The 25,891-nt window shown below is 46.2% G+C and overlaps 1 protein-coding gene across 1 annotated transcript in view; it reads right to left on the bottom strand.

Moving 5' to 3' along the window:
* The window catches only part of HSPBAP1 (HSPB1 associated protein 1), a 74,678-nt gene that overhangs the window by 4,912 nt on the left and 43,875 nt on the right, over positions 1-25,891 (bottom strand). Inside the window, exon 6 of the mRNA XM_075318750.1 lies at positions 17,241-17,324. Within this exon, the coding sequence (XP_075174865.1) occupies positions 17,241-17,324 (84 nt within the window). The remainder of the gene's footprint in view (positions 1-17,240; positions 17,325-25,891) is intronic.

Below are 25,891 nucleotides of genomic sequence, written 5' to 3'. Positions count from 1 at the left end.
TAGAGATATCACTGTGTTATCTGTGGTGTTACATGGGACTGCAGGTGACATCTACTACATTATCTGTACTCAGAGAGATATCACTGTGTTATCTGTGGTGTTACATGGGACTGCAGGTGACATCTACTACATTATCTGTACTCAGAGATATCACTGTGTTATCTGTGGTGTTACATGGGACTGCAGGTGACATCTACTACATTATCTGTACTCAGAGATATCACTGTGTTATCTGTGGTGTTACATGGGACTGCAGGTGACATCTACTACATTATCTGTACTCAGAGATATCACTGTGTTATCTGTGGTGTTACATGGGACTGCAGGTGACATCTACTACATTATCTGTACTCAGAGATATCACTGTGTTATCTAGGGTGTTACATGGGACTGCAGGGGACATTACTACATTATCTGTACTCAGAGAGATATCACTGTGTTATCTGTGGTGTTACATGGGACTGCAGGTGACATCTACTACATTATCTGTACTCAGAGATATCACTGTGTTATCTGTGGTGTTACATGGGACTGCAGGTGACATCTACTACATTATCTGTACTCAGAGATATCACTGTGTTATCTAGGGTGTTACATGGGACTGCATTATCTGTATGCAGAGATCTTGCTGTGTTATCTAGGGTGTTACATGGGACTGCAGGGGACATTACTGCATTATCTGTATGCGGCGATCTTGCTGTGTTATACAGGGTGTTACATAGGACTGCAGGTGACATTACTGCATTATCTGTATGCGGCGATCTTGCTGTGTTATACAGGGTGTTACATGGGACTGCAGGGGACATTACTGCATTATCTGTATGTGGAGATCTTGCTGTGTTATACAGGGTGTTACATAGGACTGCAGGTGACATCTGCATTATCTGTATGCGGAGATCTTGCTGTGTTATCTAGGGTGTTACATGGGACTGCAGGGGACATTACTGCATTATCTGTATGTGGAGATCTTGCTGTGTTATACAGGGTGTTACATAGGACTGCAGGTGACATCTAATGCATTATCTGTATGCGGAGATCTTGCTGTGTTATCTAGGGTGTTACATGGGACTGCAGGGGACATTACTGCATTATCTGTATGTGGAGATCTTGCTGTGTTATCTAGGGTGTTACATGGGACTGCAGGGGACATTACTGCATTATCTGTATGTGGAGATCTTGCTGTGTTATCTAGAGTGTTACATGGGACTGCAGGGGACATTACTACATTATCTGTATGTGGAGATCTTGCTGTGTTATCTAGGGTGTTACATGGGACTGCAGGGGACATTACTGCATTATCTGTATGTGGAGATCTTGCTGTGTTATACAGGGTGTTACATGGGACTGCAGGGGACATTACTGCATTATCTGTATGTGGAGATCTTGCTGTGTTATCTAGAGTGTTACATGGGACTGCAGGGGACATTACTGCATTATCTGTATGCGGAGATCTTGCTGTTATACAGGGTGTTACATGGGACTGCAGGGGACATTACTGCATTATCTGTATGTGGAGATCTTGCTGTGTTATACAGGGTGTTACATGGGACTGCAGGGGACATTACTGCATTATCTGTATGTGGAGATCTTGCTGTGTTATACAGGGTGTTACATAGGACTGCAGGTGACATCTACTGCATTATCTGTATGCAGAGATCTTGCTGTGTTATCTAGGGTGTTACATGGGACTGCAGGGAACATTACTGCATTATCTGTATGTGGAGATCTTGCTGTGTTATACAGGGTGTTACATGGGACTGCAGGGGACACTACTGCATTATTTGTATGTGGCGATCTTGCTGTGTTATACAGGGTGTTACATGGGACTGCAGGGGACATTACTGCATTATCTGTATGTGGAGATCTTGCTGTGTTATCTAGGGTGTTACATGGGACTGCAGGGGACATTACTGCATTATCTGTATGTGGAGATCTTGCTGTGTTATCTAGAGTGTTACATGGGACTGCAGGGGACATTACTGCATTATCTGTATGTGGAGATCTTGCTGTGTTATCTAGAGTGTTACATGGGACTGCAGGGGACATTACTACATTATCTGTATGCGGAGATCTTGCTGTGTTATCTAGGGTGTTACATGGGACTGCAGGGGACATTACTGCATTATCTGTATGCAGAGATCTTGCTGTGTTATCTAGGGTGTTACATGGGACTGCAGGTATGTTCGCTCTGGGACAGATTACTGATGACCTTCCCCGCTTTTCCCGTGGTCGCTCGTTTGCTGCGGGACCATTACGCGGAGGTCGGAGTTGGAATTGGCTCCATTATCGCACGTTACATTTTTAATAAGCGGATTGTGGAGATGTAAAGCGCGGCGGGTGATGAACGGCGCCATCTGAATCTCATTATATCACAATGGAATAAATCTGCCGGCGAATTATCCCTGTGTTATACAGCGCAGATTGTCCGGAACCCGCGGCCCGATCCTGAACTACTCCCCCCATCATCTCCGACTGCACCGCACCGTGCGGGAACGCAGAGCCTCACATCCCAGCGTCTGTGACTGCAGCAGAATTGTGATTACAGCTCTGGAGTGGTGCTGAACATCTTATACAGGGGCCTCCCCGTGGTTCTGCGGCGTGTTCTCGTCCCGGCGGGTCAGAACGTCCTGAATATATTGCACACGTCTCTATCCGGCGGCCATCGACCGCTGCCGGAGGAGCCGCGCCGTTATATCAGAGCAGCCATGACTTTATCACTTGTATAGAAATAGTTACTGCCTCCAGAAAATGAATTTCTCTTTACTTGTATCGATCGCGCAGTCCGACAAGCACTCAATGACTGCAGCACCATGCCAATAATCCTTACATGGGGCTGCTGGAGGCTCACACGCCAAGAAAGCAAGCGCGAAAATCAACAAAGCAAATCCGTATTAATTCCTTATCACCTTCCCCCCCTCCCCCGCTCCTGCCGTTATAGCTCCCAGCTTTTCCTACTGTTTCGGTTATTCATAGAAAACGAATGTTGCTGATAATGACGTTTATTTCATACGTTGTTATTTGTTGAACATTCTAAAATAAAGGATTTACAAAAAAGAAGACGCCGGGGAGAAAACGGCCACGTGCAGCAAACGCCGGGGAGAAAACAGCCACATGCAGCAGACGCCGGGGAGAAAACAGCCACGCGCAGCAGACGCCGGGGAGAAAACAGCCACGCGCAGCAGACGCCGGGGAGAAAACAGCCACGCGCAGCAGACGCCGGGGAGAAAACAGCCACGTGCAGCAGACGCCGGGGAGAAAACAGCCACGTGCAGCAGACGCCGGGGAGAAAACAGCCACGCGCAGCAGACGCCGGGGAGAAAACAGCCACGCGCAGCAGACGCCGGGGAGAAAACAGCCACATGCAGCAGACGCCGGGGAGAAAACAGCCACGCGCAGCAGACGCCGGGGAGAAAACAGCCACGTGCAGCAGACGCCGGGGAGAAGAAGGGAATTTTGTTACTTACCGTAAATTCCTTTTCTTCTAGCTCCTATTGGGAGACCCAGACGATTGGGTGTATAGCACTGCCTCCGGAGGCCACACAAAGCAATTACACTAAAAAGTGTAAGGCCCCTCCCCTTCTGGCTATACACCCCCAGTGGGATCACTGGCTCACCAGTTTTAGTGCAAAAGCAAGAAGGAGGAAAGCCAATAACTGGTTTAAACAAATTCACTCCGAGTAACATCGGAGAACTGAAAACCGTTCAACATGAACAACATGTGTACCCGCAAACAAACCAAAAATCCCGAAGGACAACAGGGCGGGTGCTGGGTCTCCCAATAAGAGCTAGAAGAAAAGGAATTTACGGTAAGTAACAAAATTCCCTTCTTCTTCGGCGCTCCATTGGGAGACCCAGACGATTGGGACGTCCAAAAGCTGTCCCTGGGTGGGTAAAGAAATACCTCATGTTAGAGCTGCAAGACAGCCCTCCCCTACGGGGAGGCAACTGCCGCCTGCAGGACTCTTCTACCTAGGCTGGCGTCCGCCGAAGCATAGGTATGCACCTGATAATGTTTGGTGAAAGTGTGCAGACTCGACCAGGTAGCTGCCTGGCACACCTGTTGAGCCGTAGCCTGGTGTCGCAATGCCCAGGATGCACCCACGGCTCTGGTAGAATGGGCCTTCAGCCCTGATGGAACCGGAAGCCCAGCAGAACGGTAGGCTTCAAGAATTGGTTCTTTGATCCATCGAGCCAGGGTGGCCTTAGAAGCCTGCGACCCTTTGCGCTTACCAGCGACAAGGACAAAGAGTGCATCCGAACAGCGCAAGGGCGCCGTGCGGGAAATGTAGATTCTGAGTGCTCTCACCAGATCTAACAAATGTAAATCCTTCTCATACCGATGAACCGCATGAGGACAAAACGAAGGCAAAGAGATATCCTGATTAAGATGAAAAGAGGATACCACCTTCGGGAGAAACTCCTGAATGGGTCACAGCACTACCTTGTCCTGGTGGAAGACCAGGAAGGGAGCCTTGGATGATAGTGCTGCCAGCTCAGACACTCTCCGAAGAGATGTGATCGCTACCAGAAAAGCCACTTTCTGTGATAGTCTAGAAAGTGAAACCTCCTTCAGAGGCTCGAAGGGCGGCTTCTGGAGGGCAACTAGTACCCTGTTCAGATCCCATGGATCTAACGGCCGCTTGTACGGGGGTACGATATGACAAACCCCCTGTAGGAACGTGCGCACCTTAGGAAGGCGTGCCAAACGCCTCTGAAAAAAGACGGATAGCGCCGAGACCTGACCTTTAAGGGAGCCGAGCGACAAACCTTTTTCTAACCCAGATTGCAGGAAAGAAAGAAAGGCAGGCAATGCAAATGGCCAGGGAGACACTCCCTGAGCAGAGGACCAGGATAAGAATATCCTCCACGTTCTGTGGTAGATCTTAGCGGACGTGGGCTTCCTAGCCTGTCTCATGGTGGCAACGACCCCTTGGGACAATCCTGAAGACGCTAGGATCCAGGACTCAATGGCCACACAGTCAGGTTCAGGGCCGCAGAATTCCGATGGAAAAACGGCCCTTGGGACAGTAAGTCTGGTCGGTCTGGTATTGCCCACGGTTGGCCGACCGTGAGCTGCCACAGATCCGGATACCACGCCCTCCTCGGCCAGTCTGGGGCAACAAGTATGACGCGGCTGCAATCGGATCTGATCTTGCGTAGCACTCTGGGCAAGAGTGCCAGAGGTGGAAACACATAAGGGAGCCGGAACTGCGACCAATCTTGCACTAGGGCGTCTGCCGCCAGCGCTCTTTGATCGCGAGACCGTGCCATGAAGGTTGGGACCTTGTTGTTGTGCCGTGACGCCATTAGGTCGACGTCCGGCACCCCCCAGCGGCGACAGATTTCCTGAAACACGTCTGGGTGAAGGGACCATTCCCCTGCGTCCATGCCCTGGCGACTGAGGAAGTCTGCTTCCCAGTTTTCTACGCCGGGGATGTGAACTGCGGATATGGTGGAGGCTGTGGCTTCCACCCACATCAGAATTCGCCGGACTTCCTGGAAGGCTTGCCGACTGCGTGTCCCCCCTTGGTGGTTGATGTATGCCACCGCTGTGGAGTTGTCCGACTGAATTCGGATCTGCCTTCCTTCCAGCCACTGCTGGAAGGCTAGTAGGGCAAGATACACTGCTCTGATTTCCAGAACATTGATCTGAAGGGTGGACTCCTGCTGAGTCCACGTACCCTGAGCCCTGTGGTGGAGAAAAACTGCTCCCCACCCTGACAGACTCGCGTCTGTCGTGACCACCGCCCAAGACGGTGGTAGGAAGGATCTTCCCTGTGATAATGAGGTGGGAAGAAGCCACCACTGCAGAGAGTCTTTGGCCGTCTGGGAAAGGGAGACCTTCCTGTCCAGGGATGTTGACTTCCCGTCCCATTGGCGGAGAATGTCCCATTGAAGTGGGCGCAGATGAAACTGCGCAAACGGAACCGCTTCCATTGCCGCCACCATCTTCCCGAGGAAGTGCATGAGGCGTCTTAAGGAGTGCGACTGACTTTGAAGGAGAGCCTGCACCCCAGTCTGTAGTGACCTCTGCTTGTCCAGCGGAAGCTTCACTATCGCTGAGAGAGTATGAAACTCCATGCCAAGATACGTTAGTGATTGGGTCGGTGACAGATTTGACTTTGAGAAGTTGATGATCCACCCGAAAGTCTGGAGAGTCTCCAGCGCAACATTCAGGCTGTGTTGGCATGCCTCTTGAGAGGGTGCCTTGACCAGTAGATCGTCCAAGTAAGGGATCACAGAGTGTCCCTGAGAGTGCAAGACTGCTACCACTGCCGCCATGATCTTGGTGAACACCCGTGGGGCTGTCGCTAGACCAAATGGCAGAGCTACGAACTGAAGATGGTCGTCTCCTATCACGAAGCGTAGAAAGCGTTGGTGCTCTGTAGCAATCGGCACGTGGAGATAAGCATCTTTGATGTCTATTGATGCTAGGAAATCTCCTTGAGACATTGAGGCAATGACTGAGCGGAGGGATTCCATCCGGAACCGCCTGGCGTTCACATGCTTGTTGAGCAGTTTTAGGTCCAGAACAGGACGGAATGAGCCGTCCTTTTTTGGCACCACAAAGAGATTGGAGTAAAAACCTTGACCTCGTTCCTGAAGAGGAACAGGGACCACCACTCCTTCTGCTCTTAGAGAATTCCCAATTGCTCACCAAACAGTCTGTCTCCAGATAATGGCAAGCTGGTTAAACATTTTTTAGAAGCAGAATCTGCTTTCCATTCCTTTAACCACAAGGCTCTGCGCAAAACTACAGAGTTGGCAGATGCCATTGAGGTACGGCTCGTAGAGTCCAGTACCGCATTGATAGCGTAGGTCGTAAACGCAGACATTTGTGTAGTTAGGGACGCCACTTGCGGCACTGCTGGACGTATGAGAGAGTCCACCTGTGCCAGACCCGCTGAAATAGCTTGGAGCGCCCACACGGCCGCGAATGCTGGAGCAAACGACGCGCCGATAGCTTCATAGACAGATTTCAACCAAAGGTCCATCTGTCTGTCATTGGCATCTTTAAGTGAAGCCCCATCCTCCACTGCAACTATGGATCTAGCTGCAAGCCTGGATATTGGAGGGTCCACTTTTGGACACTGGGTCCAGCGTTTGACCACGTCAGGAGGAAAAGGATACCGTGTATCCTTAAGGCGTTTAGAAAAACGCTTGTCCGGATAAGTATTATGTTTCTGGATGGATTCTCTGAAGTCAGAGTGGTCCAGAAAAGTACTCAATTTACGCTTGGGATACAGGAAATGGAATTTCTCCTGCTGTGCAGCTGCCTCTTCTGCTGAAGGGGCTGGGGGAGAAATATCCAACAGCCTATTGATGGCCGCTATAAGGTCATTTACCATGGCGTCACCATCTGGCGTATCCAAATTGAGTGCGGCGTCAGGACAAGACTCCTGATCACCCACCTCTGAACCCTCATATAGGGACCCTTCTCGCTGAGACCCTGATCCGCGTGATGACGGCGAGGGTCTCTCCCAGCGAGCTCGCTTAGGCGGACTGGGACTGTCATCGGAGTCAGAGCCCTCAGCCTGTGATGCCTGGGACCCCCTTGAAGTACGGATTAGTTCCAACTGAGGGGGACCGGGGAACATAGACACAGCAGTGTCTATGGTCTGAACAACTGGCCTGGACTGCAAGGTCTCCAGGATTTTTGTCATAGTCACAGACATTTTATCAGCAAAGACTGCAAATTCTGTCCCCGTCACCGGGGCAGGGTTCACAGGCGTCTCTGCCTGGGCTACCACCACAATAGGCTCTGGCTGACGAAGTGCCACTGGGACTGAACATTGCACACAATGAGAGTCGTTGGAGCCTGCTGGTAGATTAGCCCCACATGCTGTACAAGCAGTGTATACAGCCCGTGCCTTGGCACCCTTGCGTTTTGCGGATGACATGCTGTTGTCTCCTCAAACCAATATAGGGTGTACAGCCAAGAAGCGACCTTACAGTGCAGTATATAAATATATCTGGTACAGCGAAAAATATAACACTGTGGCACTAGTGGGGCCGCACGTATGTGCTGCTTACCGCCCGCTTAGCGCGGGTGTGTGGTCGCCAGAAACCCCTAGCCTGGGTCCCCCAGAGCCTGCATCCGTTCTCCAGCCAGACTGCATGTGTATAATGGCTGCCGGCGTCCTGGGGAGCTGCAAGCCTGGGGGCGGGCCTAGGGCGTGCACAGAGAAAAAGCGCGAAGCCTGTGTCCTACTGTGCTCAGTGAGAGGGCTGGAGCATGTAAATCATGCTCCAGCCCTCGGCGCTGCCGATAGAACAACGTCTCTCCCCTACCCTGATTGACAGGGTGGGGGGCGTTAACGAAGCGGAGCTAGGCCGCAGAAAGCCGGGGACTAAAGTTAGAAGCGCCGCCGCCGTAAAAGCGCGGTCGGCGCGTCCCCGGCGCACTACAAGTCGCAGCTGCGCCGCCGCTCCAGGGGCGGTCGTCGCGGCGATCCACACACATAAGGTCCCCCAGTAATCTGCGGGGACCATAAGCCCAGCGCACAGCGCTACAGTCCCCGGCGCACTAGCACTCCCAGCAAGCCTGGGGTGCCGTGGTCTGCCATACGGGGACACAGAGTACCTGAAAGTTGCAGGGCCTTGTCCCTGAACGGCACTCCCGCTCCACATCCAGCAGGTTCTATGGGTCTGTGGATGGAGCCCGGCCTCAGGGCTTGGTGGCCGGTAAGATCCCACTTCCTCAGAGCCCTTCAGGGGGATGGGGAAGGAAAACAGCATGTGGGCTCCAGCCTCCGTACCCGCAATGGGTACCTCAACCTTACAAACCACAAGTGGGGTGAGAAGGGAGCATGCTGGGGGCCCCATATGGGCCCACTTTTCTTCCATCCGAGATAGTCAGCAGCTACTGCTGACTAAACAGTGGAGCTATGCGTGGATGTCTGACCTCCTTCGCACAAAGCAGAAAACTGGTGAGCCAGTGATCCCACTGGGGGTGTATAGCCAGAAGGGGAGGGGCCTTACACTTTTTAGTGTAATTGCTTTGTGTGGCCTCCGGAGGCAGTGCTATACACCCAATCGTCTGGGTCTCCCAATAGAGCGCCGAAGAAAACAGCCACGCGCAGCAGACGCCGGGGAGAAAACAGCCACATGCAGCAGACGCCGGGGAGAAAACAGCCACATGCAGCAGACGCCGGGGAGAAAACAGCCACATGCAGCAGACGCCGGGGAGAAAACAGCCACGTGCAGCAGACGCCGGGGAGAAAACAGCCACATGCAGCAGACGCCGGGGAGAAAACAGCCACGTGCAGCAGACGCCGGGGAGAAAACAGCCACGTGCAGCAGACGCCGGGGAGAAAACAGCCACGTGCAGCAGACGCCGGGGAGAAAACAGCCACGCGCAGCAGACGCCGGGGAGAAAACAGCCACGCGCAGCAGACGCCGGGGACAAAACAGCCACGCGCAGCAGACGCCGGGGACAAAACAGCCACGCGCAGCAGACGCCGGGGAGAAAACAGCCACGCGCAGCAAACGCCGGGGAGAAAACAGCCACGTGCAGCAGACGCCGGGGAGAAAACAGCCACATGCAGCAGACGCCGGGGAGAAAACAGCCACGCGCAGCAGACGCCGGGGAGAAAACAGCCACGCGCAGCAGACGCCGGGGAGAAAACAGCCACGCGCAGCAAACGCCGGGGAGAAAACAGCCACGCACAGCAAACGCCGGGGAGAAAACAGCCACGCGCAGCAAACGCCGGGGAGAAAACAGCCACGCACAGCAGACGCCGGGGAGAAAACAGCCACGCACAGCAAACACCGGGGAGAAAACAGCCACGCGCAGCAGACGCCGGGGAGAAAACAGCCACATGCAGCAGATGCTGAACAGCGAGGGAAGTAGATGCCTGTCAAGCAGAATGTAGGGTCATCTGCACCCTGAAAATATAGGGTGCAAATTCATACCCCTAACAAATGACAAGGGGCCCACGTAACCACGGAAACTTGCCCCCTGTACAGTCTGCACGGTGGCGCCCCCTCTCCTAGTAATCATGACTGACCGGAGGTAATGTGGAATAATCCCCAAATGCAGAGCGGCAGATGACCCCATACACAGCAGCCTGGCCGCGCTCTATCCAAGCTCTAGAGGCTGCACAGCGCTGACCTCCGCTTCTTCCAGCAGCCCAAAAAGCATGATTGGTTCAGGTGCGTCGGGCGCGCGTCCTGCGGAGCCATTTTACGTTCTGCAGGTCCCGGAGGATGGCCCCAGGTCCCGGAGGACGGCCCCTCTGATCAGTAAGACACCGTCCATCCTGAGCAGCTCGTCACTGGACGACCCCTTTAAACAAATTGTCTCTAGAAAAACCCACATCTTTTCAACTTATTTCCTCTCTCAACATTTAGGGCTTAATTAGGAAGGACGGGACACACAACAGCTCCAGGTCAGGGCCCAATATCCCCGAATAGTGACTGATCCTGACGGCAGCATTGAGCACATACTGATATCACTGGGGGGCGCTATATTTTAGGCATGTCTGCCCCCACCAGGAGACACAACAGCAACATACAGCAGAGGGGAGAAGTGAAGGCTTTACCCAGCTCACCTGCTCGATACGAGACCGAGACCTATGGACCGTGCAAGGAAAAAGTCGCCACGTCTTTGGTAATGATGAAGGAAGATATTCCAGCAACTTGAGTCCAAACAGGAAATTCTTTAAAACGTCGATTCTTTATTATTTACATATTAAAAAGTCCATCTCTGAGATTGAAACGCGTCCTCTCTGTCCTGGGTTTGTTTCACCCCAACATGGACTTTTTAATATGTAAATAATAAAGAATCAACGTTTTAAAGAATTTCCTGTTTGGACTCAAGTTGCTGGAAAATCTTCCTTCAGCAGAGGGGAGAGTATGACAGCGATAGTGACGTCATCATGTATTATCAGTGACGTCATCATGTATTATCAGTGATGTCATCATGTATTATCAGTGACCAGTGATGTCATCATGTATTATCAGTGACCAGTGATGTCATCATGTATTATCAGTGATGTCATCATGTATTATCAGTGACGTCATCATGTATTATCAGTGATGTCATTATGTATTATCAGTCACCAGTGATGTCATCGTGTATTATCAGTGATGTCATCATGTATTATGTCACCAGTGATGTCATCATGTATTATCAGTGACCAGTGATGTCATCATGTATTATCAGTGACCAGTGATGTCATCATGTATTATCAGTCACCAGTGACGTCATCATGTATTATCAGTCACCAGTGATGTCATCATGTATTATGTCACCAGTGATGTCATCATGTATTATCAGTCACCAGTGACGTCATCGTGTATTATCAGTGACCAGTGATGTCATCGTGTATTATCAGTGACCAGTGATGTCATCGTGTATTATCAGTGACCAGTGATGTCATCGTGTATTATCAGTGACCAGTGATGTCATCGTGTATTATCAGTGACCAGTGATGTCATCGTGTATTATCAGTGACCAGTGATGTCATCATGTATTATCAGTCACCAGTGATGTCATCATGTATTATCAGTGACCAATGATGTCATCGTGTATTATCAGTCACCAGTGATGTCATCATGTATTATCAGTGACCAATGATGTCATCGTGTATTATCAGTCACCAGTGATGTCATCATGTATTATCAGTGACCAGTGATGGCATCATGTATTATCAGTGACCAGTGATGGCATCATGTATTATCAGTGACCAATGATGTCATCGTGTATTATCAGTGACCAGTGATGTCATCGTGTATTATCAGTGACCAGTGATGGCATCATGTATTATCAGTGACCAGTGATGTCATCATGTATTATCAGTGACCAGTGATGTCATCGTGTATTATCAGTGACCAGTGATGTCATCATGTATTATCAGTGACCAGTGATGTCATCGTGTATTATCAGTGACCAGTGATGTCATCGTGTATTATCAGTGACCAGTGATGTCATCGTGTATTATCAGTCACCAGTGATGTCATCATGTATTATCAGTCACCAGTGATGTCATCATGTATTATCAGTGACCAGTGATGTCATCGTGTATTATCAGTCACCAGTGATGTCATCATGTATTATCAGTGACCAGTGACGTCATCATGTATTATCAGTGACCAGTGACGTCATCATGTATTATCAGTCACCAGTGACGTCATCATGTATTATCAGTGACCAGTGATGTCATCATGTATTATCAGTGACCAGTGATGTCATCATGTATTATCAGTCACCAGTGATGCCATCATGTATTATCAGTGACCAATGATGTCATCGTGTATTATCAGTCATCAGTGATGTCATCATGTATTATCAGTGACCAGTGATGTCATCGTGTATTATCAGTGACCAGTGATGTCATCATGTATTATCAGTGACCAGTGATGTCATCATGTATTATCAGTGACCAGTGATGTCATCATGTATTATCAGTGACCAATGATGTCATCGTGTATTATCAGTCATCAGTGATGTCATCATGTATTATCAGTGACCAGTGATGTCATCATGTATTATCAGTGACCAGTGATGTCATCATGTATTATCAGTGACCAGTGATGTCATCATGTATTATCAGTGACCAATGATGTCATCGTGTATTATCAGTCATCAGTGATGTCATCATGTATTATCAGTGACCAGTGATGTCATCATGTATTATCAGTGACCAGTGATGTCATCATGTATTATCAGTGACCAGTGATGTCATCATGTATTATCAGTGACCAGTGATGTCATCATGTATTATCAGTCACCAGTGATGTCATCGTGTATTATCAGTCATCAGTGATGTCATCATCTATTATCAGTGACCAGTGATGTCATCATGTATTATCAGTGACCAGTGATGTCATCATGTATTATCAGTCATCAGTGATGTCATCATGTATTATCAGTGACCAGTGATGTCATCATGTATTATCAGTGACCAGTGATGTCATCGTGTATTATCAGTGACCAGTGATGTCATCGTGTATTATCAGTCACCAGTGATGTCATCGTGTATTATCAGTCACCAGTGATGTCATCATGTATTATCAGTGACCAGTGATGTCATCATGTATTATCAGTGACCAGTGATGTCATCATGTATTATCAGTGACCAGTGATGTCATCGTGTATTATCAGTCACCAGTGATGTCATCGTGTATTATCAGTGACCAGTGATGTCATCATGTATTATCAGTGACCAGTGATGTCATCATGTATTATCAGTGACCAGTGATGTCATCATGTATTATCAGTGACCAGTGATGTCATCATGTATTATCAGTGACCAGTGATGTCATCGTGTATTATCAGTCACCAGTGATGTCATCGTGTATTATCAGTCACCAGTGATGTCATCGTGTATTATCAGTGACCAGTGATGTCATCATGTATTATCAGTGACCAGTGATGTCATCATGTATTATCAGTCACCAGTGATGTCATCATGTATTATCAGTCACCAGTGATGCCATCGTGTATTATCAGTGACCAGTGATGTCATCGTGTATTATCAGTGACCAGTGATGTCATCGTGTATTATCAGTCACCAGTGATGTCATCATGTATTATCAGTGACCAGTGATGTCATCATGTATTATCAGTGACCAGTGATGTCATCATGTATTATCAGTCACCAGTGATGTCATCATGTATTATCAGTCACCAGTGATGTCATCATGTATTATCAGTGACCAGTGATGTCATCATGTATTATCAGTCACCAGTGATGTCATCATGTATTATCAGTCACCAGTGATGTCATCATGTATTATCAGTCACCAGTGATGTCATCGTGTATTATCAGTCACCAGTGATGTCATCATGTATTATCAGTGACCAGTGATGTCATCATGTATTATCAGTGACCAGTGATGTCATCATGTATTATCAGTCACCAGTGATGTCATCATGTATTATCAGTCACCAGTGATGTCATCATGTATTATCAGTGACCAGTGATGTCATCGTGTATTATCAGTCACCAGTGATGTCATCATGTATTATCAGTGACCAGTGATGTCATCGTGTATTATCAGTCACCAGTGATGTCATCATGTATTATCAGTGACCAGTGATGTCATCGTGTATTATCAGTCACCAGTGATGTCATCATGTATTATCAGTCACCAGTGATGTCATCATGTATTATCAGTCACCAGTGATGTCATCATGTATTATCAGTCACCAGTGATGTCATCATGTATTATCAGTGACCAGTGATGTCATCGTGTATTATCAGTCACCAGTGATGTCATCATGTATTATCAGTGACCAGTGATGTCATCGTGTATTCTCAGTCACCAGTGATGTCATCATGTATTATCAGTGACCAGTGATGTCATCATGTATTATCAGTCACCAGTGATGTCATCATGTATTATTAGTGACCAGTGATGTCATCATGTATTATCAGTCATCAGTGATGTCATCATGTATTATCAGTCACCAGTGATGTCATCATATATTATCAGTGACCAGTGATGTCATCATGTATTATCAGTCATCAGTGATGTCATCATGTATTATCAGTGACCAGTGATGTCATCATGTATTATCAGTCACCAGTGATGTCATCATGTATTATCAGTCACCAGTGATGTCATCATGTATTATCAGTCACCAGTGATGTCACCATGTATTATCAGTGACCAGTGATGTCATCGTGTATTATCAGTCACCAGTGATGTCATCGTGTATTATCAGTGACCAGTGATGTCATCGTGTATTATCAGTGACCAGTGATGTCATCATGTATTATCAGTGACCAGTGATGTCATCGTGTATTATCAGTGACCAGTGATGTCATCATGTATTATCAGTGACCAGTGATGTCATCGTGTATTATCAGTGACCAGTGATGTCATCATGTATTATCAGTCACCAGTGATGTCATCGTGTATTATCAGTGACCAGTGATGTCATCGTGTATTATCAGTGACCAGTGATGTCATCGTGTATTATCAGTCACCAGTGATGTCATCATGTATTATCAGTGACCAGTGATGTCATCATGTATTATCAGTCACCAGTGATGTCATCATGTATTATCAGTGACCAGTGATGTCATCATGTATTATCAGTGACCAGTGATGTCATCATGTATTATCAGTGATCAGTGATGTCATCATGTATTATCAGTGACCAGTGATGTCATCATGTATTATCAGTCACCAGTGATGTTATCATGTATTATCAGTCACCAGTGATGTCATCATGTATTATCAGTGACCAGTGATGTCATCATGTATTATCAGTCATCAGTGATGTCATCATGTATTATCAGTGACCAGTGATGTCATCATGTATTATCAGTGACCAGTGATGTCATCATGTATTATCAGTCACCAGTGATGTCATCATGTATTATCAGTCACCAGTGATGTCATCATGTATTATCAGTCACCAGTGATGTCACCATGTATTATCAGTGACCAGTGATGTCATCGTGTATTATCAGTCACCAGTGATGTCATCGTGTATTATCAGTGACCAGTGATGTCATCGTGTATTATCAGTGACCAGTGATGTCATCATGTATTATCAGTGACCAGTGATGTCATCGTGTATTATCAGTGACCAGTGATGTCATCATGTATTATCAGTGACCAGTGATGTCATCGTGTATTATCAGTGACCAGTGATGTCATCATGTATTATCAGTCACCAGTGATGTCATCGTGTATTATCAGTGACCAGTGATGTCATCGTGTATTATCAGTGACCAGTGATGTCATCGTGTATTATCAGTCACCAGTGATGTCATCATGTATTATCAGTGACCAGTGATGTCATCATGTATTATCAGTCACCAGTGATGTCATCGTGTATTATCAGTGACCAGTGATGTCATCATGTATTATCAGTGACCAGTGATGTCATCATGTATTATCAGTGACCAGTGATGTCATCATGTATTATCAGTGACCAGTGATGTCCTCATGTATTATCAGTGACCAGTGATGTCCTCATGTATTATCAGTGACCAGTGATGTCATCGTGTATTATCAGTGACCAGTGATGTCATCGTGTATTATCAGTCACCAGTGATGTCATCATGTATTATCAGTGACCAGTGATGTCATCATGTATTATCAGTCACCAGTGATGTCATCATGTATTATCAGTGACCAGTGATGTCATCATGTATTATCAGTGACCAGTGATGTCATCATGTATTATCAGTCACCAGTGATGTCATCATGTATTATCAGTCACCAGTGATGTCATCATGTATTATCAGTCACCAGTGATGTCATCATGTATTATCAGTGACCAGTGATGTCATCATGTATTATCAGTGACCAATGATGTCATCATGTATTATCAGTCACCAGTGATGTCATCATGTATTATCAGTCACCAGTGATGTCATCATGTATTATGTCACCAGTGATGTCATCATGTATTATCAGTCACCAGTGATGTCATCATGTATTATCAGTCACCAGTGATGTCATCATGTATTATCAGTGACCAGTGATGTCATCATGTATTATCAGTGACCAGTGATGTCATCATGTATTATCAGTGACCAGTGATGCCATCATGTATTATCAGTGACCAGTGATGTCATCATGTATTATCAGTGACCAGTGATGTCATCATGTATTATCAGTGACCAGTGATGTCATCATATATTATCAGTGACCAGTGATGTCATCATGTATTATCAGTGACCAGTGATGTCATCATATATTATCAGTGACCAGTGATGTCATCATATATTATCAGTGACCAGTGATGTCATCATGTATTATCAGTAACCAGTGATGTCATCATGTATTATCAGTGACCAGTGATGTCATCATGTATTATCAGTCACCAGTGATGTCATCATGTATTATCAGTCACCAGTGATGTCATCATGTATTATCAGTGACCAGTGATGTCATCATGTATTATCAGTGACCAGTGATGTCATCATGTATTATCAGTGACCAGTGATGTCATCATGTATTATCAGTAACCAGTGATGTCATCATGTATTATCAGTGACCAGTGATGTCATCATGTATTATCAGTGACCAGTGATGTCATCATGTATTATCAGTGACCAGTGATGTCATCGTGTATTATCAGTGACCAGTGATGTCATCATGTATGTCACCAGTGATGTCATCACGGTCCGCCATTCACACAATATATATTATTAGGATGGTGATCACGTTCCTTCTCTTCTCCTTCCAGCGAGTTTCCATGGACGGAATTCTGCTCCTGACTCATTATAGCACATATAATCTACACCCCCCGTTATTAATCACAACTTTACCAGCTCCAGCCAGGAGTTGATGCTAACGGTGACGTCATCCACGGATTCCACGTAATGCCACCATCGCTGTGGGACGACCAGCACCTGCAGGGGGCGGTAAGAGCGAGCGTCACACACAGGACTATATCCCCCCGCACATTATACAGATGCGGGCAGCGCTCACTACAGCAGCCGTCACCTTGTGACAGTCTTCCTTTGCAGTCAGAGTTTTCAGCGCTGCTGTTCACAGCTGCGGGGTCGGTGCTGTGGAGCAGATTATACAGGAGTGTTCCTCGGTGTCAGACATTGTCATCCCTCTATAACCCACTGCCCCGGACGCCGGCCATAAAGGAAGACAAGGACAAAAGACGACTGATTCTATCACACCGGTAATGACGGGAAAGTGGCGACTCGCTGCCGAAATTACACAGCGGAAAAGTAATAATCAGCAGCCGGGGAGGAATCTCACAGCGCGAAGGAAAAACGCTCCACCCTGGGGTAATAGCATCCGAAGGAACAGAGGAAGAAGAGGAAAGGAACAGAGGAAGAAAGGAAGGAACAGAGGAAGGAAAAACGCTCCACCCTGGGGTAATATCATCCGAAGGAAAAGAGGAAGAAGAAAGGAAGGAACAGAGGACGGAACAGAGGAAGAAAGGAACAGAAGAAGAAAGGAAGGAACAGAGGAAGAAAGGAAGGAAAAAAGCTCCACCCTGGGGGTAATATCATACCAAGGAAAAGAGGAAGAGGAAGAATGCAAGGAAGGAACAGAAGAAGAAAGGAAGGAACAGAGGAAGAAAGGAAGGAACAAAGGAAGAAAGGAAGGAAAAACGCTCCACCCTGGGGTAATATCATCCGAAGGTAAAGAGGAAGAAGAGGAAAGGAACAGAGGAAGAAAGGAAGGAACAGAGGAAGAAAGGAAGGAACAGAGGAAGGAAAAACGCTCCACCCTGGGGTAATATCATCCGAAGGAAAAGAGGAAGAAGAGGAAAGGAAGGAACAGAGGACGGAACAGAGGAAGGAAAAACGCTCCACCCTGGGGTAATATCGTCCGAAGGAAAAGAGGAAGAAGAGGAAAGAAAGGAACAGAGGAAGGAAAAACGCTCCACCCTGGGGTAATATCATCCGAAGGAAAAGAGGAAGAAGAAAGGAAGGAACAGAGGAAGAAAGGAAGGAACAGAGGAAGGAAAAATGCTCCATCCTGGGGGTAATATCATCCGAAGGAAAAGAGGAAGAAGAAGAAAGGAAGGAACAGAGGAACAGAGGAAGGAACAGAGGAAGAAAGGAAGGAACAGAGGAAGGAAAAACGCTCCATCCTGGGGGTAATATCATGCGAAGGAAAAGAGGAAAAAGAAGGAAGGAAGGAACAGAGGAACAGAGGAAGGAACAGAAGAAGGAAAAACGCTCCAGCCTGGGGGTAATATCATCACAAGGAAAAGAGGAAAAAGAAGGAAGGAAGGAACAGAGGACGGAACAGAGGAAGAAAGGAAGAAAGGAACAGAGGGAGAAAGGAAGAAAGGAACAGAGGAAAAAAGTAAAGGAACAGAGAAAGAAAGGAAGGAAGGAACAGAGGAAGAAAGGAAGGAAGGAATAGAGGAAGAAAGGAAGGAAGGAACAGAGGAAGAAAGGAAGAAAGGAAGGAAGGAAAAGAAGAAGAAAGCAAAGGAACAGAGGAAGAAAGAAATTAAGGAACAAAGGAAGGAAGGAACAGAGGAAGAAAGGAACAGAAGAAGAAAGGGGAAGGAAGGAACAGAGGAAAAAAAGGAAAGGAACAGAGGAAGGAAGGAACAGAGGAAGAAAGGAAGGAAGGAACAGAGGAAGAAAAGAAGGAAGGAACAGAGGAAGAAAGGAAAGGAACAGAGGAAGAAAGGAAAGGAACAGAGGAAGAAAGGAAAGGAACAGAGGAAGAAAGGAAAGGAACAGAGGAAGAAAGGGAGGAAGGAACAGGGAAGGAAGGAACAGAGGAAGAAAGGAAGGAAGGAACAGAGGAAGAAAGAAACAGAGGAAGAAAGAAACAGAGGAAGAAAGAAACAGGAAAAAAGGAAGGAACAGAGGAAGAAAGGAAGGAAGAAACAGAGGAAAAAAGGAAAGGAACAGAGAAAGAAAGGAAGGAAAGGAACAGAGAAAGAAAGGAAAGAAAGGAATAGAAAAAGAAAGAAAGGACCAGAGGAAGGAAGGAACAGAGGAAGGAAGGAAAGAACAGGAAGAAAGGAAGAAAGGAAAGAACAGAGAAAGAAAGGAAGGAAAGAACAGAGAAAGAAAGGAAGGAAAGAACAGAGAAAGAAAGGAAGGAAAGAACAGAGGAAGAAAGGAAGGAAAGAACAGAGGAAGAAAGGAAGGAAAGAACAGAGGAAGAAAGGAAGGAAAGAACAGAGGAAGAAAGGAAGGAAAGAACAGAGGAAGAAAGGAAGGAAAGAACAGAGGAAGAAAGGAAGGAAAGAACAGAGGAAGAAAGGAAGGAAGGAACAGAGGAAGAAAGGAAGGGAGGAACAGAGGAAGAAAGGAAGGAAAGAACAGAGGAAGAAAGGAAGGAAAGAACAGAGGAAGAAAGGAAGGAAAGAACAGAGGAAGAAAGGAAGGAAAGAATAGAGGAAGAAAGGACCAGAGGAAAAAAGGAACAGAGGAAAAAAGGAACAGAGGAAAAAAGGAAGAAAGGATGGAAAGAACAGAGAAAGGAACAGAGGAAGGAACAGAGGAAGAAAGGAAGCAAGGAACAGAGAAAGAAAGGAAGAGGAAGAAAAGGAAAGAAGGAAGGAACATAGGGAAAAAAAGGAAAGGAAAAAAGGAAAGGAACAGAGGAAAAAAGGAAAGGAACAAAGGAAAAAAGGAAAGGAAAGGAACAGAGGAAAAAGGAAGGAAAGGAACAGAGGAAGAAAGGAAGGAAAGGAACAAAGGAAAAAGGAAGGAAAGAACAGAGGAAGAAAGGAACAGAGGAAGAAAGGAAGGAAGGAACAGAGGAAGAAAGGAAGGAACGAACAGAGGAAGAAAGGAAGGAACAGAGGAAGAAACAGGAAGGAAGAAAGGAAGGAAAAACGCTCCCCCCTGGGGGTAATATCATCCGAAGGAAAAGAGGAAGAGGAAGAAAGGAAGGAACAGTGGAAGAAAGGAAGGAAAAACGCTCCACCCTGGGGGTAATATCATCCGAAGGAAAAGAGGAAGAAGAGGAAAGGAAGGAAGGACCAGAAGAAAAAAGGAAGGAAAAGAGGAAGAAACAGAGGAAGAAAGGAAGGAAGGAACAGAAGAAGAAAGGAAGGAAAAGAGGAAGAAACACAGGAAGAAAGAAACAGAGGAAGAAAGGAAGGAAAAACACTCCCCCCTGGGGGTAATCTCATCACAAGGAAAAGAGGAAGAAGAGGAAAGGAAGGAAGGAACAGAGGAAGAAAGGAAGGAAAAACTCTCCACCCTGGGGGTAATCTCATCACAAGGAAAAGAGGAAGAAGAGGAAAGGAAGGAAGGAACAGAAGAAGAAAGGAAGGAACAGAGGAAGAAACAGAGGAAGAAAGGAAGGAAGGAACAGAGGAAGAAAGGAAGGAAAAACGCTCCCCCCTGGGGGTAATCTCATCACAAGGAAAAGAGGAAGAAGAGGAAAGGAAGGAAGGAACAGAGGAAGAAAGGAAGGAACAGAGGAAGAAAGGAAGGAAGGAACAGAGGAAGAAAGGAAGGAACAGCGGAAGAAAGGAAGGAACAGAGGAAGAAAGGAACAGAGGGAGAAAGGAAGAAAGGAACAGAGGAAAAAAAGGAAAGGAAAAGAGGAAGAAAGGAAGAGTCTCCGCCTTTCTCCAAACCCAACCTTAGCGGTGCTACACATTGGCTTAGATGGGATCCCGGATCTTTTAAAAAACATCATTTCTCACATTCTCATAGCTGGCAGGTACTGTGTGGCATACAAGTGGAGGTCGGTGAGCCCCCCTACAAAAAGAGATCTAATTGAGAGGATCAACCTACACTGGCTATACGAAACCAACTTGGCCCCCAACCTAGAGAAGAGAACGGTGAGACTTAAACAATGGCACCCGTGGGCCACTTCCCTTTATGCAACGGCCCTCCCCCAGATACCGACACCTACACCATAAATAAATGGATTATGCCTAAGAATGTCTTGTAGAGCTGCTTCCCCCACCCCCTCTCTTTCCCCCCTCCCTCCCTGCTCCTATGTTCAGGTTGTTGTTGTAAGGGGTATTTAATGTCCCAGATTGATATTCTGATAATGGCTCGAGGCTATTCCACCTCTTGCTACTCAATGCTCCTGTTCTTGATGTTGTTGTATGAGAAGTTGTATTTTTCTGAAAACTCAATAAAAACCTTTATGATAAAAAAAAAGAAAGGAAGGAATAGAGGAAGAAAGGAAGGAAGGAACAGAGGAAGAAAGAAATTAAGGAACAGAGGAAGAGAGGAAGGAAGGAACAGAGGAAAAAAGGAAAGGAACAGAGGAAGGAAGGAAGGAACAGAGGAAGAAAAGAAGGAAGGAACAGAGGAAGAAAGGAAAGAAACAGAGGAAAAAAGGAAAGGAACAGAGGGAAAAAGGAAAGGAACAAAGGAACAAAGGAAAGGAACAAAGGAAAAAAGGAAAGGAACAAAGGAAAAAAGGAAAGCAACAAAGGAAAAAAGGAAAGGAACAAAGGAAAAAAGAAAAGGAACAGAGGAAAAAAGGAAGGAAAGGAACAGAGGAAGAAAGAAAGGAACAGAGGAAGAAAGAAAGGAACAGAGAAAGAAAGAAAGGAACAGAGGAAGAAAGGAACAGAGGGAGAAAGGAACAGAGGGAGAAAGGAAGAAAGGAACAGAGGAAAAAAGGAAAGGAACAGAGGAAGAAAGGAAGAAAGGAACAGAGGAAGAAAGGAAGGAAGGAACAGAGGAAGAAAGGAAGGAACGAACAGAGGAAGAAAGGAAGGAAGGAACAGAGGAAGAAAGGAAGAAAGGAACAGAGGAAGAAAGGAAGAAAGGAACAGAGGAAAAAAGGAAAGGAACAGAGGACGAAAAGAAGGAAGGAACAGAGGAAGAAAAGAAGGAAGGAACAGAGGAAGAAAGGAAGGAAGGAACAGAGGAAAAAAGGAAAGGAACAGAGGAAGAAAGGAAGGAAGGAACAGAGGAAGAAAGGAAGGAAGGAACAGAGGAAGAAAGGAAGGAAGGAAGGAACAGAGGAAGGAATGAACAGAGGAAAAAAGGAAGGAGGGAAAAGAAGAAGAAAGCAAAGGAACAGAGGAAGAAAGAAATTAAGGAACAGAGGAAGAGAGGAAGGAAGGAAGGAACAGAGGAAGAAAGGAACAGAAGAAGAAAGGGGAAGGAAGGAACAGAGGAAAAAAGGAAAGGAACAGAGGAAGGAAGGAAGGAACAGAGGAAGGAAGGAACAGAGGAAGGAAGGAACAGAGGAAGAAAGGAACAGAGGAAGAAAGGAACAGAGGAAGAAAGGAACAGAGGAAGAAAGGAACAGAGGAAGAAAGGAACAGAGGAAGAAAGGAACAGAGGAAGAAAGGAACAGAGGAAGAAAGGAACAGAGGAAGAAAGGAACAGAGGAAGAAAGGAAGGAACGAACAGAGGAAGAAAGGAACAGAGGGAGAAAGGAAGAAAGAAACAGAGGAAAAAAGAAAGGAACAGAGAAAGAAAGAAAGGAAGGAACAGGGAAGGAAGGAACAGGGAAGGAAGGAACAGAGGAAGAGAGGAAGAAAGGAAGGAACAGAGGAAGAAAGGAAGGAACAGAGGAAGAAAAACAGAGGAAGAAAAACAGAGGAAGAAAGAAACAGAGGAAGAAAGAAACAGAGGAAGAAAGAAACAGAGGAAGAAAGAAACAGAGGAAGAAAGAAACAGAGGAAGAAAGAAACAGAGGAAGAAAGAAAGGAACAGAGAAAGAAAGAAAGAAAGGAACAGAGAAAGAAAGAAAGGAACAGAGAAAGAAAGAAAGGAACAGAGGAAGGAAGGAACAGAGGAAGGAACAGATGAAGGAACAGAGGAAGGAACAGAGGAAGGAACAGAGGAAGGAACAGAGGAAGGAACAGAGGAAGGAACAGAGGAAGGAACAGAGGAAGAAAGGAAGGAAATAACACAGGAAGAAATGAAGAAAGGAAAGAACAGAGGAAGAAAGGAAGGAAAGAACAGAGGAAGAAAGGAAGGAAAGAACAGAGAAAGAAAGGAAGGAAAGAACACAGGAAGAAAGGAAGGAAAGAACAGAGGAAGAAAGGAAGGAAAGAACAGAGGAAGAAAGGAAGGAAAGAACAGAGGAAGAAAGGAAGCAAGGAACAGAAAAAGAAAGGAAGAAGAAGAAAAGGAAAGAAGGAAGGAAGGAACAGAGGAAAAAAGGAAAGGAACAGAGGAAAAAAGGAAAGGAACAGAGGACAAAAGGAAGGAAAGGAACAGAGGAAGAAAGAAAGGAACAGAGAAAGAAAGAAAGGAACAGAGAAAGAAAGAAAGGAACAGAGGAAGGAAAGAACAGAAGAAGGAACAGAGGAAGGAACAGAGGAAGGAACAGAGGAAGAAAGGAAGGAAATAACAGAGGAAGAAAGGAAAGAACAGAGGAAGAAAAGAAGGAAAGAACAATGAAAGAAAGGAAGGAAAGAACAATGAAAGAAAGGAAGGAAAGAACAGAGAAAGAAAGGAAGGAAAGAACAGAGAAAGAAAGGAAGGAAAGAACAGAGGAAGAAAGGAAGGAAAGAACAGAGGAAGAAAGGAAGGAAAGAACAGAGGAAGAAAGGAAGGAAAGAACAGAGGAAGAAAGGAAGGAAAGAACAGAGGAAGAAAGGAAGGAAAGAACAGAGGAAGAAAGGAAGGAAAGAACAGAGGAAGAAAGGAAGGAAAGAACAAAGGAAGAAAGGAAAAAAAAGAACAGATGAAGAAAGGAAGCAAGGAACAGAGAAAGAAAGGAAGAGGAAGAAAAGGAAAGAAGGAAGGAAGGAAGGAAGGAACAGAGGAAAAAAGGAAAGGAACAGAGGAAAAAAGGAAAGGAACAAAGGAAAAAAGGAAAGGAACAAAGGACAAAAGGAAAGGAACAAAGGAAAAAAGGAAAGGAACAAAGGAAAAAAAGGAAAGCAATAAAGGAAAAAAAGGAAAGGAACAAAGGAAAAAAAGGAAAGGAACAAAGGAAAAAAGGAAAGGAAAAAAAGAAAGGAACAAAGGAAAAAAGGAAAGGAACAAAGGAAAAAAGGAAAGCAACAAAGGAAAAAAGGAAAGGAACAAAGGAAAAAAGGAAAGCAACAAAGGAAATGAACAAAGGAAAAAAGGAAAGGAACAAAGGAAAAAAGGAAAGGAACAAAGGAAAAAAGGAAAGGAACAAAGGAAAAAAGGAAAGGAACAAAGGAAAAAAGGAAGCTATAACGATTAATCCTTGGACTGTTATTTTTCCCTTCTCTGCTTGCGGTCAGTGAATGGGGAGACCATGTACATCTATAGACTTAAGAATTAATCTCGGCTTATTTTCCCTATTCCTCCGTCCGCTGATCACACAATCAGCAGGTCCTCTCCTCTGATAGGTTGTTACAATGTGTCAGCGCAGATATATACTGCTGTGGTCACAAGCAGCAGAACAGTGAGGGGCAGCAGCGCTGCGCACCGATCAGCTGCAGACCGGACGGCGATGGGCAGTAAATGGCAGCGACGCAGCCACAAAGAAAATATCAGCAACAATGGAAATAAAACACATGAAACCACTCCAACAATCCTGGGACTGACCAGCAGGTGGAGCCATTAACCTCCACTGGCGAGAACATAGCAGAGCTCAGCACGTGCAGATAACGGACATTCCCAGGAACCCAGTGCCTAATATAGGCTCAGACATAGCAAAACGCTCCGCACCCCCTTATCTCTGCACCCCCTTATCTCTGCACTCACAGGATTACCTTATGTAAATATTATTCTGTGGGGAAATGGCAAAACCCCTAGAGATCACTAGTCTCCGAAAACTTGATGTATGATACTGGTGAAAGACAAGACATGGCCCGACAGACTGGGGGGAGCTCCCTGTATACAGAGATACATGATAAGATCCTGTCTGCAGCCACCACTAGGGGGAGCTCCCTGTATACAGAGATACATGATAAGATCCTGTCTGCAGCCACCACTAGGGGGAGCTTCCTGTATACAGAGATACAGGATAAGATCCTGTCTGCAGCCACCACTAGGGGGAGCTCCCTGTATACAGAGATACATGATAAGATTCTGTCTGCAGCCACCACTAGAGGGAGCTCCCTATATACAGAGATACATGATAAGATCCTGTCTGCAGCCACCACTAGGGGGAGCTCCCTGTATACAGAGATACAGGATAAGATCCTGTCTGCAGCCACCACTAGGGGGAGCTCCCTGTATACAGAGATACATGATAAGATTCTGTCTGCAGCCACCACTAGAGGGAGCTCCCTATATACAGAGATACATGATAAGATCCTGTCTGCAGCCACCACTAGGGGGAGCTCCCTGTATACAGAGATACATGATAAGATCCTGTCTGCAGTCACCACTAGTGGGAGCTCCCTGTATACAGAGATACATGATAAGATCCTGCCTGCAGCCACCACTAGGGGGAGCTCCCTGTATACAGAGATACATGATAAGATCCTGTCTTCAGCCACCACTAGGGGGAGCTCCCTGTATACAGAGATACATGATAAGATCCTGTCTGCAGTCACCACTAGTGGGAGCTCCCTGTATACAGAGATACATGATAAGATCCTGTCTTCAGCCACCACTAG

The sequence above is a fragment of the Anomaloglossus baeobatrachus genome, chromosome 7 (genome assembly GCF_048569485.1).
Source record: "Anomaloglossus baeobatrachus isolate aAnoBae1 chromosome 7, aAnoBae1.hap1, whole genome shotgun sequence".
NCBI lineage: Eukaryota > Metazoa > Chordata > Amphibia > Anura > Aromobatidae > Anomaloglossus > Anomaloglossus baeobatrachus.
The sequence above is the reverse complement of the archived record's forward strand: the minus strand, read 5'-3'. Positions and strand labels throughout refer to the sequence as shown.